General features: G+C 44.8%; 2 protein-coding genes across 9 annotated transcripts in view; one reads left to right on the top strand and one right to left on the bottom strand.

Annotated features, from left to right (window-relative positions):
* Window positions 1-2,023, top strand: part of SH2B3 (SH2B adaptor protein 3) — a 26,194-nt gene extending 24,171 nt beyond the window's left edge. Inside the window, 1 exon segment of the mRNA XM_035890467.1 lies at window positions 1,269-2,023. The gene's annotated coding sequence lies outside the window, so the exon portion shown is untranslated.
* A 2,737-nt stretch (window positions 2,024-4,760) lies between these two features.
* ATXN2 (ataxin 2) overlaps window positions 4,761-15,211 on the bottom strand; it is a 45,108-nt gene continuing 34,657 nt past the window's right edge. For 6 of the 8 annotated variants that reach the window (XM_035890498.1, XM_035890500.1, XM_035890502.1 and 3 more), the window contains 3 exons: window positions 10,564-10,709; window positions 9,447-9,674; window positions 5,118-5,998 (listed from right to left, as the gene is read on the bottom strand). In XM_035890498.1, coding sequence (XP_035746391.1) covers window positions 5,795-5,998; window positions 9,447-9,674; window positions 10,564-10,709 — 578 coding nt within the window. In that variant the 3' untranslated portion in view covers window positions 5,118-5,794. Of the gene's footprint in view, window positions 4,916-5,117; window positions 5,999-9,446; window positions 9,675-10,563; window positions 10,710-15,211 lie in introns of those variants that run through there. The other 2 variants (XM_035890499.1, XM_035890501.1) reach the window with 1 other exon arrangement.

The raw sequence follows: 15,211 nt of genomic DNA, 5'->3' as shown, positions 1-15,211 counted from the left end.
CGGTGCCGCTTTACCTGGGGCAGCTGGCGCGGCCGCGCTGAGAGAGGAACCGCTTCTTAGAAGCTGCCGTTATTTTAAGAATAAGGAAGGGCTGGAGCTGTTGCGACACGCGGGAGGGGATGTTCGCAGCATTCAACTTCCAGATTTCTCAGCGCAGCCCGCGTGGCGCTCCCCGGGATTTCGGGTGCAAAACTTGCCTTGAAATTGCCTTACAGGAAAGCCTTTTTGTTTCAACTTTTTTTTTTTTGCTTGAGGCGGGAGCCCTCAGGAGCGTTAACATTTAGGAATTAATTTGCAAGCAAACAAACAAAAAAGCCGCGTGGGGCTGAGTCAGGGAGTTTTGCAAAAAATAAAAAAAAATCCAGCCTCTAGGTTTTTGCCCTGAAGCCAACGCGTGGTGAGCCCGGGTGGCAAAGCCCGAGGAGCCAAGCTCTGCTCAAGGGCGGGAATCAAAGGGCAAGATCACGGCGCTGATGTGCTGGGCAGATGTAGCCCAGGCAGGGGCCAGGACCAGGCAGCGCCAAAACAGCCGGGGCCAAACGCGGGCCAGGGGCTGGCCATGACAGGCAACCTGGTTTTATAAGCAGTAGTCAAAGGATGAGGGCTGGGAGAAACTGGACACCATCAACTTGAGAAACCACTTCGGCTTTGCATTTTATGCTTCCTCATCCCTTGCCCCAGCCCTCTCCCGAGCTGTCTGTACATCCAGAGCAGGCGAGACCTTTCCCGCCCCCGCCCCCCCCTTATTTAAAACAACTTGAAAACGGGCGCACGGGGAGCAATCCGGTGCTTCAGCGGGGATCAGCGGTTCCCGGCGCTCAGCACACACCATCACACGCTTGCTCCTGAAACCAGAGCATTAAGAGCAAACAGCACTGGCCGGTCACACCTCCGGCACTGCCAAACCCGGCCGGGCTGCTGGAGAAACAAAGGCAGCCCTGTCCTCCTTGGCTGGAGCTTCTCAGCCGTATCCGCATCCCATTTTCCTCCCTGGACCGGCACAAAGGCTGCACCGAAGGGCAGGAGCATATAGCCGGGGCTGGCTTGTGCCAGGCAAGTCAGCTCCCTTCATTGCTAATAAATAATTCCCCATGCTCTTGGATTTATAGGGATGAAGGAGGGACGGGGAGGAAGCACAGCACAAGTTGTTGGCTCCTCCGCTTGCTCGGTGCGTAGTTCCCGGAGCGTTCACGCCTTGGAAAACACTTGCACATGCTACACCTTGCTAAGGGTCAAAGAGGTGATATTTTTTTATTTTTTTTTTTTAGCTCTGTTGAGCTCCAGGCAGCCACATTCCAAGGGGTCTTTCCCCAAAAGACGAGGTGGTCTCAACCCAAATCACCCTACGCTCCGAGCATCTGCAAGAAAGAACGGGCTGGGAAAAGGGATTGCAATTCACAGCCGGCGCAGCCCTTGCCAGAGAAATCAGAGGCTGCCGCTGCTGGGATGGGTTGTTTTGGCACGCCAGGGCTTATTGGGCGAGCGCCAACAACTAAACGTGCGCGCCTGTGTGGTATTTTTAACCTGCAGTTTAATTGCAAGGGGGTTCTCCATCGTTTAAATGGAAATTGCTGTGCTTGATGAGCAAAATATCTGTGGACTTCATTACTGCCCCGTCAGCCGCTTCCCCCGCGCAAACAAACTCCGGTGGATGCGAACTCCCGTTCTCCCCGCTGGCGAGCGGTGGGAAAGTCGCTCGGATTCTTTAATAGTTATTCCCATCTCAAACCCCGCAGCCAAGGGCTGCCCAGCCACCCAGCCCCACCATCTCCCCACCTCCGTCCTCTGTTCTGCCGCAGCGTGGGCCCGCTGTGGTCCCGACCCCAACGGCACTGGGACCCCAGGGGTGGGGTTTTGGGGGCTATTTCCCCAGCTCCTGGAGGGCCGAGTTGGAAATCCCGTTTCTCCTAGAAAGCATCCGGCTTGCGACACGGGTTGGAGCCTGACACACAGCCCTACCTCCGCTCCTGCCAGCACGCACTAATCCAGCCCCTACCGGTACTCCTTATCACGGCAGCGGGCAGAGAGCATCACGCCATTCCATTACAGGGAATACAAGCAACCTGAGGGAATGTTTATATTCTAAACTTGGGGAAAGAACCGAGGACGTAGCAGGTTTAGCTCCCCAGCCCACGTGGGCTTTTATCAGCCTCTATGAAGGATCAGCATCAAGTTTTGGGAGAAGGGGGAAGCCATGGGAAGAGCCCCCACAGGGACAGGCGCCTCCTGGGCTCCCACGGAGGAGAAAGAGCATTTCCTAGAGTTGAAATAAAGTTGGATGCGACCGCAGAGGACTCGGCTTGTGCCTTGGTCCTGGAGATGTGCAAGTGCAATGTGAGTTTGGATCCAACTTAACAAAGCCACAACCCCACCAGCAGCAACTCTCGGTGCCCACCGACCACTCGTGCAGCCCCCCCCCCCGAGAAGAGGGCCATTAGGGAGGGAAGCCCCATTAGACCCAGCTACTCAGGACAGCTCTTTTTTTGACAATAAAGACACAAAGCAGGCAATGCCTTTGCTCTCTCAGACAGCAGGGACCTGGCTTTGGGCGTAACCCAAGACTTGGGGCCAGCCAGGACGCCTCCCCCTCCTCTCCATCTCATGCTTTGGAAACCACTCGCCAGTTGCTGACAGACCCTCCCTAGCGGTGGTGTTTGCGTGTCTTTACGGATGACAGGTTCTGAAGAAGTTCATGACATGAAGCATTATTGAATCTCTCCCTCCCTCCCGCATCCCAGCCCCGAGGAACGGCACCAGCAATCCGGAGCAGGTTGCCAAACACCGACACCCCGCGTTGCCTCACCAATGGTTTTTGCATCAAAACTCTTCTGGGGCAAAACTTCTAGGAGAAGAGGTCCAGGGTGAGGCCAAAGCTTCTCATTTCTTACAGTCTCTGGCCCGCCGAGCACTGCTGTCATCCAGCCAGCGCAGTTTTACTCTAACACACGTATAAAGCCTCAAAACCTCGACTACCAGGTTTGAGTATTTCCAAATTTCCACTTAAGCTTGTTTGATGCAAACAGACCCGACCTTCACCAGCAGCTACCAGAGGTGGGGGAGGCGACTGCGCGTTCTCTAACTCAGCCCTTAACAGGATGATTAAAGCCAACAGTTTGTTGGCTGAAAAGAGTTATTATCTGAAAAATTCTACTTTTCACCTGCACAGAAGAGTTCTTCTTGTATAGTAGGTTTTTCTATGTATTGTTTCTGTATGTACTGTACAAGTAACTTATTCTTGAATAATGCAATTTTACCATAATATTAAAAAAAAAAAAAAAATCCTCCTCCTAATAAACTGTTTTTAGAACTTGTTTCTCACTTGTAGTCTTTAGGCTGATTCTCTCTGGGTGCCTGGGTGCTATTTTAGCAGATACTGAGTTAACGGCTGCTAAAAAGAGAGAAACCCTCCCTTAGAAATGAAAAGCGAGCCCCTGGCCCGTGGGACGAGCCCTTCCTTCTCAGCAGACTCATTCGAGGAGCCCTGCCCCAAGCCACCCTCGCTCGCCGCGACAGTCGCGTGCCCCCTGCTGCCCACCTGAACGTGGATTCATTCCCTTTTACTGCACCGCTGACCTGGGAGGATTAAGAGAGGAGCTGCGGCAGGATTTGCGTTCCCCTGCTTTTCACCAAGCCACAACGGGACGGAACCGCTGCCCGCGGAAGGTTGCACACACGGCAGCTTGCTTGTCCTGGCTCTGAAGGGCAGCTTACACCAGTTCAACCAGCATCGCCTTTTGGTCAGCCGCCATAGGATGCCCGTACAGGAGGGCTAGGAAGACCGCAGCGTGTTCCTGACGCAGGCGATAGTCCTACCCTTTCTCCTATCCCATTCTCCATCTTTTTACCAGTCCTTTAATGCTTACCCCCGTTTCTTCCTTTCCTTCTCCAGCAGCACCACCGCGTCTCACGGAGTTTTATCTCCTTGAGCCTCAAGCCCCAGCTGCGACGCCTTCTGCGGCACCGGCCAGAACAGGGTGTAAGGCTGAGGCTTTAGGGAACAGACCTGAACACAAGGAAAAGTGTTTACAACCTGTACCGAGCTTCTGATCTTGCAACCTTTTGACGTTGCGTTTGCGATGGCCCTGCAAGTCAAACACAAGCGATTCGGTTTCGGGGCGGGGGGGGGGCACGCACACAACACGGCAGCAGCAGACGACGCAACCCCACGGCAAAGCTTACCTGCTGCTAAACCCAACATTCACTCCAATTTGCATCAAAAGCTGGATAAAGTCAGATACTGGTAAAGCAAGACACAAACGCCAAGTGGGTCAGTTTTTAAAACTTTTTTTATTTTTTAATTTTTTTTTTAAGTTTTTATTTTATATTATCTACAAAGTAAAAGTTTTCTTAACTTAAAAGTTACATCACTGTCTCACGATAGTGATTATCTCATCAAACGTGATTTATAAATAATAATTCATCAGTTTGACGATTAGAATTTTTTTTTTTTTTACTGAACCTGTTTCAAGTTTAGTTAGAAGTAAAAGGGATCTCCAAGTCTTGATTTTTAGTGATAATAGCAGCAAGAATCACTCTTGTTACTTCTTTTGCTAGCTGATGAGTTCATAACTTTGAAGGGTCATTAAAAAATAAATAACTTCCAGTTTTCAGCAAGCAGAGTTGGGGCACTTGCAGGACTCAGATACAGTGCATGGAATTATGGAATAGCCCACAAGTTCCTAAATGCCTCTACTCAGTCCGAATCTCTCCCACTGCAAGATGAACTGTTAGCATTCCTAGTGGATGTTACAAGAAATCAATTTTTTTTTTTTTAAACAAAATAAAATGAAATTCTAGTTTTCTGTGCTTCCAGTTGGCAGAAGCAGTAGAAGGAGGGTATTTGGCCTACAAAAGGTATCCAGCCTTTCAGTTATTCCAGATGAGCCTTACAACTGCTGTTGGTGGTGGGCTTGTACTGTAAAAAAAAAGTTCAAATGTAAATAATAAATTGGCAAGCCACACAACAGTTTGCTAGTAAAGTGGTCACAGGACAACTACTGAGCTGAACTTCTTTTTCTTTTTCTCTTTCTTTTTTTTTTTGCCTTTTTTTTAATTTTTTTTTTTTTTTAAATGAACAAAACAAAACCCTGCATATCAAGATGTCCTTTGGATGTTTGTTTTTTTTCCCTACCAAACCCTTAGAAAGCAGCCTTGTTCTGTTCACACATTCCCCAAGAAACAAAATCAGGTATCTAGGTCACTACCAAAGTTTAGAGGCTGTTTGGAAACGAGTAACAATAAAGAAACCTAGGTAAAGTTAAATTTAAAGCAGAAAGAAGTCATACAGCACCTACTTTTCTCCAAAAGTAAAGCTGCAGAACGTTACTCTGAATTAAAGATTAGACTTCAGCTGTCACTTTACTTCAGTCATTAGAAGTCTAACAGCCCTACCCCCTAGCACCATTTTCACTCCTATCCTCACCAGCGATCACTTTAAATTTAATAAACCCCCAGATCATTATAAACAGGCTACACAGACAGTCCATCCCCCACGGCAAAACCACGGCAAACCCTGGAAGAACACAGTCCCGCAGTGCCAGTGCCTGCAGTTATCCGTTTCTCTACTTCAGCGAGAGAGAAGCAAAGTCTTTGCTAAATTAGCTAAATCTCGTACGCTTATCTAGGCTCGCATTCGGGCTGGCAAAGTGTAAATGCTAAACGCAGAAACAGTCTGCCTTCAGCCTGCCGCTCTACAAGGACATCTTAAGGTTTTTGGGTTTGGTTTTTCTTTTGTTGTTCTTTTTCCCCAACTCTGGTTCATTACAGTTCTCCTCACCGCTACGACCTGGCTCAGTTAAGGTGCAGGTCTCCCGGGCACACACTCCTCACCTGAAGGGTGCGTCATATAGGGGAAATGTGTTGTTGTCGAGACTGGAATGGGCTGTAGTGCACTTTGAGCGATGGCGGCTTGGGGACCACCAGGTGGCTGTGTCGTCATTAGCATCATTGGAGCATGGGCAGTTGGGTGAGAAGGAACCATTCCTGACTGTACATGAGCCTGAAACAAAGAGCTCTTTAGTATAATGGTCACAAGGAGGCATCACTCCTGGCCACATGACTATCAAGATTTCTCCGGCTGTACCAGTAAATCCAGAGATTTACTCCATTTTAACTAGATTAGCTATAGGGATTAAGTCAGAGACCTTAACACAAAAATAGTAACTTAAAAAAAAAGAAAAGAAGAAAAAAAAGAAAAAGGGCCCAAATCCTTACTGCTGGCTCTGACTCACATTCTCAATTTTAGCCATTTGGACAGCGAGCGCTGGGAAAAACTGCCAGTGTTAAACAGTGGTGGAATATTTAAAAACAAAAAACCAAAAAAAAAAAACCCAAAAAAAAAGAACACGGCAACAAATCTTCAAAACATTTCTGTTAGTAACTTAGATCAAAGCACTTCCTACGTAGAGAACGCACCGGGTACAGATAGGAACTTCACAGGCGCTGGGAGTCTGGCTCCCCCTCCTCAGCTGCTCGTTACACAACCCCACGTTCTCCCGCGGCTCCCTGCCCTGGAAACCACCCTCTCCAGTGACCTGTGCCCACGTTATCGTTCATCGAAGCGGTCATTCTAAGATGAGTGATTTCATCCCTTTATGCTGTTAGGTCAGCTTTGTTCTGTTTCCAGTTAAGCTCATCACAGTTCAGGTCCTTGTGTAATCTAAGCAATCATAGTTAAGTCTCAACGGAAAAAGGAGATTTATCTTTACGATGGCTGATCACCTTCTGGCAAACAAGTTCAGTAACTTGTCAGTTGGCTTCAGAACAGTTAATGACTCTAGAGGTCATCAATGTTTTCGTTCAAAATGCTAGTAAACACTAGTTTCTTAAAAGCACAAAACATTAAGGAAGTCTTGGAGCTCTCAGTGGGTCTCTCTTGGGGGGGGGGGAAAAAAAAAGCATTTGTATCTAAGGTTTGCTTTGTCCTTCTACCATATCCCATTAACAGAGCACTCCGGTGCAGTAACTGCAGCCTCCCAAGTTTCACATGCCAGTAAAGACAGATAGCAGGTAGTGGCTACAATTTTATTTCTTAAAGACAAAAGGGTTACTTGACTCATCACAGACGTTCCTCAAACTCTTTATCAGACTTGCACTGTATTAGTAGCACTCAAGAAGCCTTTAAAGGCAGGAACTGCAATTCAAATCTCACTCTTGCTCTAAAAAAGGCTTAGAAGATAAGGCCGTGAAACAGAAATACCTTTCAGGATCAGCACCATTTTTACTTTGACAAACATGCTATTATAGCAGCCATCACTATAAAGCAGCTATTCATATAGCAGCTGTACTCAATACACACACGGGATAAAAATTTTCTGCTGTGGCTCAAATGCTTTGCAAATTGGCAGCTGACAGGACTCTGTAATGAACTTTGAAGTACTGTTTCTCAAGTGAGATATCTAACAGCTCAAGGTTCATGTGATAATCTAAAGGGAAATTCAGCTGATCCCCCGTGTTAGCCTAACTGAAACTCCTACGACATGGCATTTCAGAATTGTGTTCAGAAGTTGGAAACGAGGCTGCTAAGAAACTCTTACATCCAGTGACTAGTTTCCCCGCCATGGAATAATTACATGTGTTTAAAATTTCTTACAGAACTGTAGTTATTCCTTCATTAGAGAGTGCTGAGGGAACTACTTCATTTTGAAAAGTCAGTTAGTTTGGTATAAATATCATGGATTATAGATTGTGGTTTTCATCCTAAAAAAATGACAGCAGAAGAGACTGCGTAAGTCAAAAATCAAGGGTAAGGCAGGCTTTGCCTGTGATTGCTAAAAAATCCTGACTGAGCAGTCAGTTCTGACTAAGTTACATTTGAACTGCTTTAGCAAGGTTTGCTTATTAAGTGCTTGGCACACAGAAAGGAAGGCAATGGTCGCATCCCACAGCGCAGGCACGGGCCCGGCCGTGACGTGTACAGAACAGCTCACGTCCAGTTTTACCTTTAAGCTGACCTTGAAACAAACATGTTTTGTGTTTCAAGGCACGGCATTGAACAGGCCGCTAACCCAGGAGCTTGCAGCAAGACCCTTCCGCAGGGTCGCACGCAAGGCACTCGAGAAGCTCTAACAACCTAGGCATTCACACCAGTGCTATCACACCAGAGCGGAGCAAGGGTCTTGCTTCTGGCAGAAGCCAGAGCCTGGGAGGACATGGCAAGATGCCACAGCAGTAGTCAAGTTCGGACATCTTCTCCTTATCCTCCCACAGTACAAAAGCAGAGAAATTAAAAAGCCTAACAGAATTAAAAAAGCTAAAAACTCAACATCAGTAAAACAGTTTCTAAATAACTATTCAATCATTGGCTTAACTGACTGTCCCAGGGACCAAAGCAAAGATTTTATCAGAATTCTGCAAGGGACCGGACACCTATCAGACTAACCTCCCTAATGACAGTTAGTCATGATATGCCAAGTACTGTTAACCTGTATGAGAAGGCGTAAGCCAGACACCAAGTACTTGGTCTGCAGAAGAAATTGTGCAGGCAAATTACTGATTAATTGTCCGTTCCTTGACAAAGCACACTAAATCCATGAGATTTAGTAAACATCAGAAAATCTTTCTAACGCTGCTTTACGCAGAGCTCTCCATTAATCAATCGTGTGCTTCCCTTCCCAAAATCCTTTCTTCAGTGAGCTGACCACAAGAGAGCAGTTAAATGGGTTTCTGATCCTGAAGCAAGGACTGTTGTTAAGTTGCCCAACAATCATCGGGGATCTCCTGCATAAGCAGTTCATTTAGAACACCACACAGACACATATACACACACACACACACACGCACACGTGGTTTTCTTTCAGCAAGGATTGTCTTGCAGTCATCTGAACTGAATCTCACCTATCTCCCATCGCAGCATTTTGCCACTCCCTAGTAATCCTGTGTAATATCCTTTATTGGATGTACTTGGATAAACTTGACTACAATGCAGAGCCTAGAACTGCCACCAAAAGCAGCAATTCAGCCTTCCTCCACTCAGCTCTCACCTCCAACCTTTCTGTATGCCAGCTCTTCCTGTGATCATGCAGTGAACCTGAGTAGTGAACTGATTTGACTGAGAAATAGCCTAAAATGGGGGTAGGGGAGGCACACTTCAGCTGAATCATGTCCCCAGTCTGGTTTGCTGCATGGCCAAACAGTTCTGTGAGCAGAATGGTGGGGCAGGACAAGGATGGGAGCCGGGAACTGGGAAGAGAGCTCAATTTCTTTCAGTAGCAGTGCCACCTTAAGATGTCTTCATTAAACTACAGTTGTAGATGTACTGGGTGTTGGAAGCTGAGGTCGAAATATCTTGTAAAATTCTAAAGGCAACGTACAGACAGAAACCTAAATAACACAACAGGTAGTCTGTGCTGAGAGGTGACAGAATGGAAATCACTTCAGCAGGCCCGACTGTCCTAACTTTGTGGCATTAAGACATTTAGTCTTGAAGGTTGTTAAACTGTGTTTACCTGGGGGACATGGGCCATGTGTGGCGGATTGGTATATGCAGGTTGAACATGGGAGGGATGAATGGTGAAGACTGTTTGTTGTGCTGTAGGAAAACTATTTTGTGGAGACTGCGTATTGGAGCCTGGCGTCATGGAAGGTGGGGTTGGAGCTAGACCTGCGTGGTAAATTGCCGACTGCTGTTGTGGGTTTGCCAGGTGGAGTGCCTGAGCAGCCTGGTGCTGATGATGCTGCAAAAAAAGACGGAAGATCATTTAGGTTACGGTCTAGAAGCGAGACACGTTTATTCTGTAAATGAGCGTAAGAAAGGTTTGCAAAACTGCTCTCGATAGTGAATCTTTTAAGTGGCAAATCTAAGGATCCCACACCTACGGTCACATGAGGAAACTCATTTCAATTCCACCAGGTTCACTTTCTCCTTGCACTAGAAAGGTATGTGAGCAAGAGCTAGGAAAACGGAACCTAGACTGACAGGTAAAAACAAGGAGACCCTGCAACCGTGGGGCCAGACATATTTCACAGTTGCACTTGGCAGCCCAAAGTTATTACCAGTAGGTAACTAGGGCATGCAGCACTATCACGAGGCCTATTTTGTTTTCAGCTGCTTGTCTTTGACGGAATACAATCAAACGCTTCTCAGCATTTATCTGCTATTTCCAGTTATACTTCCACTCATACCAAAGCTCTCACAAAATTATGATCCTTCCTTAATCATAACACAGAAACAAGCTAAGCCTCATCCCCTGTGAAGAGGGAGAAATGAACAGTTGGACTCTGATATTAGTCCTTACTAAGGAAAAGGGACTGCCACAAGTTTTTCTGCTAGCTTATCTAACAAGCTACATCATGAGCCTACCACCTTTGAGTCCTAGCCATTGCAAGCAGAGAAAACTTAGTTATATAGCTCTACTTCCTTCCTTCCAGAACACAGAGGGGAATCTAGAAAACTCCTGTAAGAGATCTGCTACACATAGTTCATTTGGGCAACTGCTACATCTTACCATTTTTCCTCTCAAAGAAATCAATATATCGATGTCAAGCATCAGACTGATGCGAGACCTTCCAGTAGAGCGTGTTAAATACAATTTAAAGACATTGACCCCCCTTGAGTTCTCTTACCTGCACGGGGCTAGGAGCAGGGTGGCTTCCAGCATGTTGGCTTTGCTGCTGGCCAGTTGGTGTGGCAGAAGGCTGAGGATGCGGAGGATGCGGATGCAGGGTAGCATTAGGGTGGGCATACTGCTGAGCAAGTGAGCCAGTGGAAACTAGGATGAAAAAGAAGAATGTTTAACAACGGATACAGAACATGCATCTCATCAAGTCACCGTCTGCACTTGAAGATTTTGCTATATCTCAAACATACTGTAAATATATTCCCTCCCCCTTCTAAAAAAAATATTTATCTTGCAAATAGCTGAGTATCTTACCTTGCTTTTGTGTAGTTTGGTTTTGCAGGAAAGTCTATAAATAACCATAATTAGACAGTTCATCTTCCCTAGTTTGACAATGTAACAGATACTACACAGAAAAAAAGCAGCATTTCATCTTTTGTTTTGTCAAACAGACCAGTTTAAAATATCAAATTTATCATTTTCATAAATTTAGTTTTTCCTGAAATATACTTTTCAAAAGGTGTTACAAGCCATTTTTATTTCCACCATCCAAAAAATTCTTTGGCCTTATACCTGGCTAACCTCACCATGCTACTCTTCTGGAAATTGCTCACAGTACAGTCAGTGTAAAGTATATACACTGCATGTATGCTTACGAGCTATAGGGACACACAGTATATATGTAACAGCTGAGAAAACTGAGGCTGCTTGAGCATCAAATTTTTGCTGAAGCCAGTATCTCGTACTAAAATAACAAATCTTTCCTCTCCCCTTAAGGGAGTCTTTTCTGGATCACCACCATTCTGTGAGCTTCTCCACATTACCATGAAATTCTTAATTCCCTGAAACAGTAGCAAATAAGGTACAAAATTCCAAAAAAGGAAAAACCTTAACAACATAAAACTTTCACAGCAGTGAAACTACATCTGTTGCTACAGCCATACCAGTCTCCAACAACAAACTTAATATCAACAAGTCCTTCCTTGAGGAGTCCTGCCCTGTTCTGCTTCAAAACAGGCCACACTAAACCGTTGTTGGATTTTTTTTAACTTCTGAGGCAATCTAACAAAGTATAAAAAGCCGTAACGACAGCAAGTCTTCCTTTAAACACAAAGCATGCAACCAGAAAGCAAGACCCTAACAAAATGAAGATGCTTTGCCTATTCCCCTCTACTGCTTTCAGATCTTGTATGACAACCAGCCCACGGTTTGCAACGTGCACTACGCTTTCCAATATTACAGCTTGTCAAGACTGAGGCTGGTTTTGCTGACAATAGTGCTAAAAGACAAATAGTCAAAGCAAATTATCAACCGGCTCCTGAATCTGTTCCCTGCAACTGTTCCTTACGTGTTCCGGTACCTTTTTGTCGTTCTGACAAGTCAATTACTGCTTGGAATCTACCAGGTTACAGCTTTTCTTAATGGGGTTTGTATTACATGAGAACTTGATGGCCAACGAAGGGCGTGCCTGTCTGCAGCACACCTTTAGAAGTGATGGGTTTTCTGGCGGTGTTTTCTTGCCCTAGTAAACCAAGCTGAAAAGCAGGGCACAGGGAGAAATGTGGAGCGCAACTGTTACGCTGCAACTACCTGCCCCGTGTATTCACGGCTGGTGGGGTGTGTTATCTCAATTCTGCAAGATACCGTCTTCTGCAGCTTCCGAAGAGCTTCACTGTGCTGGGCTCTTAAGTTCACGACTGCACAGAACTGCTTGAGCGTATATAAAGGATGAAAGACAAGATGGGTGGAGAAAACGGACAAAACTGTAGCTGCATCTGAAAGCCCACTACTATTCAGCAAAAGCAAGTCTCAGAAGGACACAGCAACCCCACTGTGCTCTATTAACTAGCCCTGACACGCTATTATCCTGCACAAGTACTTGTTTTCCTCCAGTTTGGTTTGCTACAAAGCTTACGAACGCTAGTTCTAAAATATTCCAAGTCAGTAGAATACATATAGACAGTATCTTTTTTGCCTAATTGAGATTTTTCTCCTCCGTACAGGCCATTATGAAGGTCTCTCATTTATAAAATAACTGCCTACCACATTTAACTTAACCCCACCCCGCTGTCTTGAAAGCTCTATCAGATGTTCACAGAGCAAATGGTCCAATAGTGATGTGTACTACAATTTCAGGCTATTAATGCCAATGAACTTCATATACATTTGTAACCCTAAATTCTTGCAATTTGAGTTGATCCTAACACACTTACGCATGAGCATGTAAGCGTACTTAAGGACGAGTGTACAAGCATGCTCATACATCATGAGCATTGCTGACACAGAGGGGTTTTGAAAACACCTCGGTATTTTCTATGCACACTGGCAAAACTACCAGTATCTTCTGCCATAGCATTTTGTTACGCTTTCAAATGCAAGAAAAGTCTTTTTTTTTCCGTATCACTACTGTAATTTATTTTGCAGCAGCATCTCAACCATGCCTCTATTTGACTTTCACCCGCCGCTCCTTCTTACAAGGACTACATGAAAATTATCAATGGCAACACTGATCATTTTTACACTATGAAGTTTACAGTTTCCTACAGTAGGAAAATTTCACAACCTCGTTATTCTACAACACTCTGAAGAAGGCCAGGAGTTATTATCACTGTCAGAGTAATAGAAATAAATTGCATAGAGGGATTGACTTGCTTGCCAAAGGGCATGCTACCAGCAATCTTCCTCAGCTCTCATCCCGCTGCCTCAGCCACAGAGCTGTCATGCCTGACTACAAATTAACTTCAACTCCATTCAAGAGGTTTGAAAATGTATGTGAAAATTAATTCCAAGTTGTAAGATATTCAAGGCTTCCCACATCCTGCCACATTACTTGTTAAGAGCCCCCAAAATAATGTGGTGCTCCCTTAAACCATTTGTGCAATTCATCTTTCAGTTCTTTATAGCCGAGAGAATAATAAACTAAGTTATTCTGAAGCAGATACATTATACAGTAAAACTCCACAATGAAGAATTTCTCTCTTAAGAAGCCAGTTAAACTGAGTAATAGTACCCTAAAGAACAGATACAGAAGCGGGAGGAGGATTGAGTTTTTGTCATAGTAGCAGCTCTTCCATAACCTAGTAGCTTTTATCCATAGCTTTGCATTTAAAGTACCAGACTTTTTATACTGAAGAATTATTTGCCTAGCTTCCTCTCTCCCCCATTTTGTCTTTAACAGATTACTCTAATAAGCTCCACCAGTTTGGTTAAAACTAGTTCAGATGCTGCTGCAAATTATGTTTTAATAATAATATTAAAAGTGTCTTTCAAAAAATTTTCTGTGGACACTTATCTAAATCCTGTACCCGTACTGCATACAAATCAAGAATGGTTCAGGATGAGTGGCAGTGAGTCTGAAATATGTGCACGGATCTTTGTTAGTTCAAACTTCAACTCTACAAACGTAAAACATTTTCCATGTTTAGCTGGTGCAATTAATGGATCCTGACAAACCAATCTATGAGACCAGCAAGCCTGTGAAAGAAGTCTTGCAGAACAGTCACAAGAAATACACCTCCTTAGCCATAATCAAAGCACTTCCACTGTGACTTCCAAGAATTTTTGACTGTTCATCAAAGCAGCTCACTATACACATCAAATAGCAAACGAGATAAGACAGGAGGTGGGGAAAAAAACCCAGAAAATATCACCAATTATCCAACATTTTTCCCCATTGCCAGTACTTTGGATTTTCCAACTGGCCATCTAGTATCCAACAGAGTGCTGAGAAATCTCTAGGAAAGGACAAAAAAGCTGTGCATATCTCCTTGCTGCAAGTAACCTGAGCTCATTCTGGCAGAAATACACTGGTTTTCTCACCCTTTATGCCTTATGTTCCTCTCCCCAAGAAATACTCCCCGAGCTAACCTGCTTCACTTCAGCATCTTTTTCATCAAGTTGTTTCCTATCATGCAATACTGAACTGCATGCACTAACCTTGCTGGGATACATAGTGGAGATAAGTGATTCAGTACTGAAGTGAGCAAAAATAACAGATGGATTGAATTACTGGATTCAACTCTACGATAGTGCAACCCATTTTCCTGAGAGGCAAACAAGTAGTAGTCAGCCACCAAAGCCACAGAAGGAGCTGAAATCAAAAGAGGTCAGAGCAGCAGAAATCAAGCAGAACTCCCAGCTACAAGGGCATATGCAAAAAACATATAATGTAATTTCACATTTTCCCTGGTAGGAATTTCAATGCTGCCAATGGTGGTCATCGGTGGTCATCGTCCAAAGATGCACTGAAGAGCCTATTTTCAAGAACTGACCAGTGAACAAACTTCAAAACTACTGCCAGATCCAGTAAGATGGTGAGGATAACTACATTTAAAAGACCTGAATGGTAGGAAGCAAAGAAATAGCAAATGTTTCTTTCATAATACAAACATTTAAAGACGTCATTTTACACAGGTAGAGTGGACTTCACTTAAAAGCTTATCCATGGAAGGAACGAGCTTATTAAAGTTATTTCAGTGCACCAAACCAAGACGCATGAAAACAGGACAGGTCAGCATCCTGCAACACTAGTTCAGGCAGAACCATTTCTGTACAGGAAACACAGGAAGTCTGTTCCAGAAGAGATTTTTGGAGAACAAGTGGTATTTCTCACATCCCTCTTGCATGAGCTAACTCGAAAAACCCCAGAAGAGCGT

Source organism: Egretta garzetta, unplaced genomic scaffold (genome assembly GCF_000687185.1).
Source record: "Egretta garzetta isolate BGI_Z169 unplaced genomic scaffold, ASM68718v1 scaffold343, whole genome shotgun sequence".
Classification (NCBI taxonomy): domain Eukaryota; kingdom Metazoa; phylum Chordata; class Aves; order Pelecaniformes; family Ardeidae; genus Egretta; species Egretta garzetta.
Note: the sequence above shows the minus strand (reverse complement) of the source record. Positions and strands in the feature narration are given on the sequence as shown.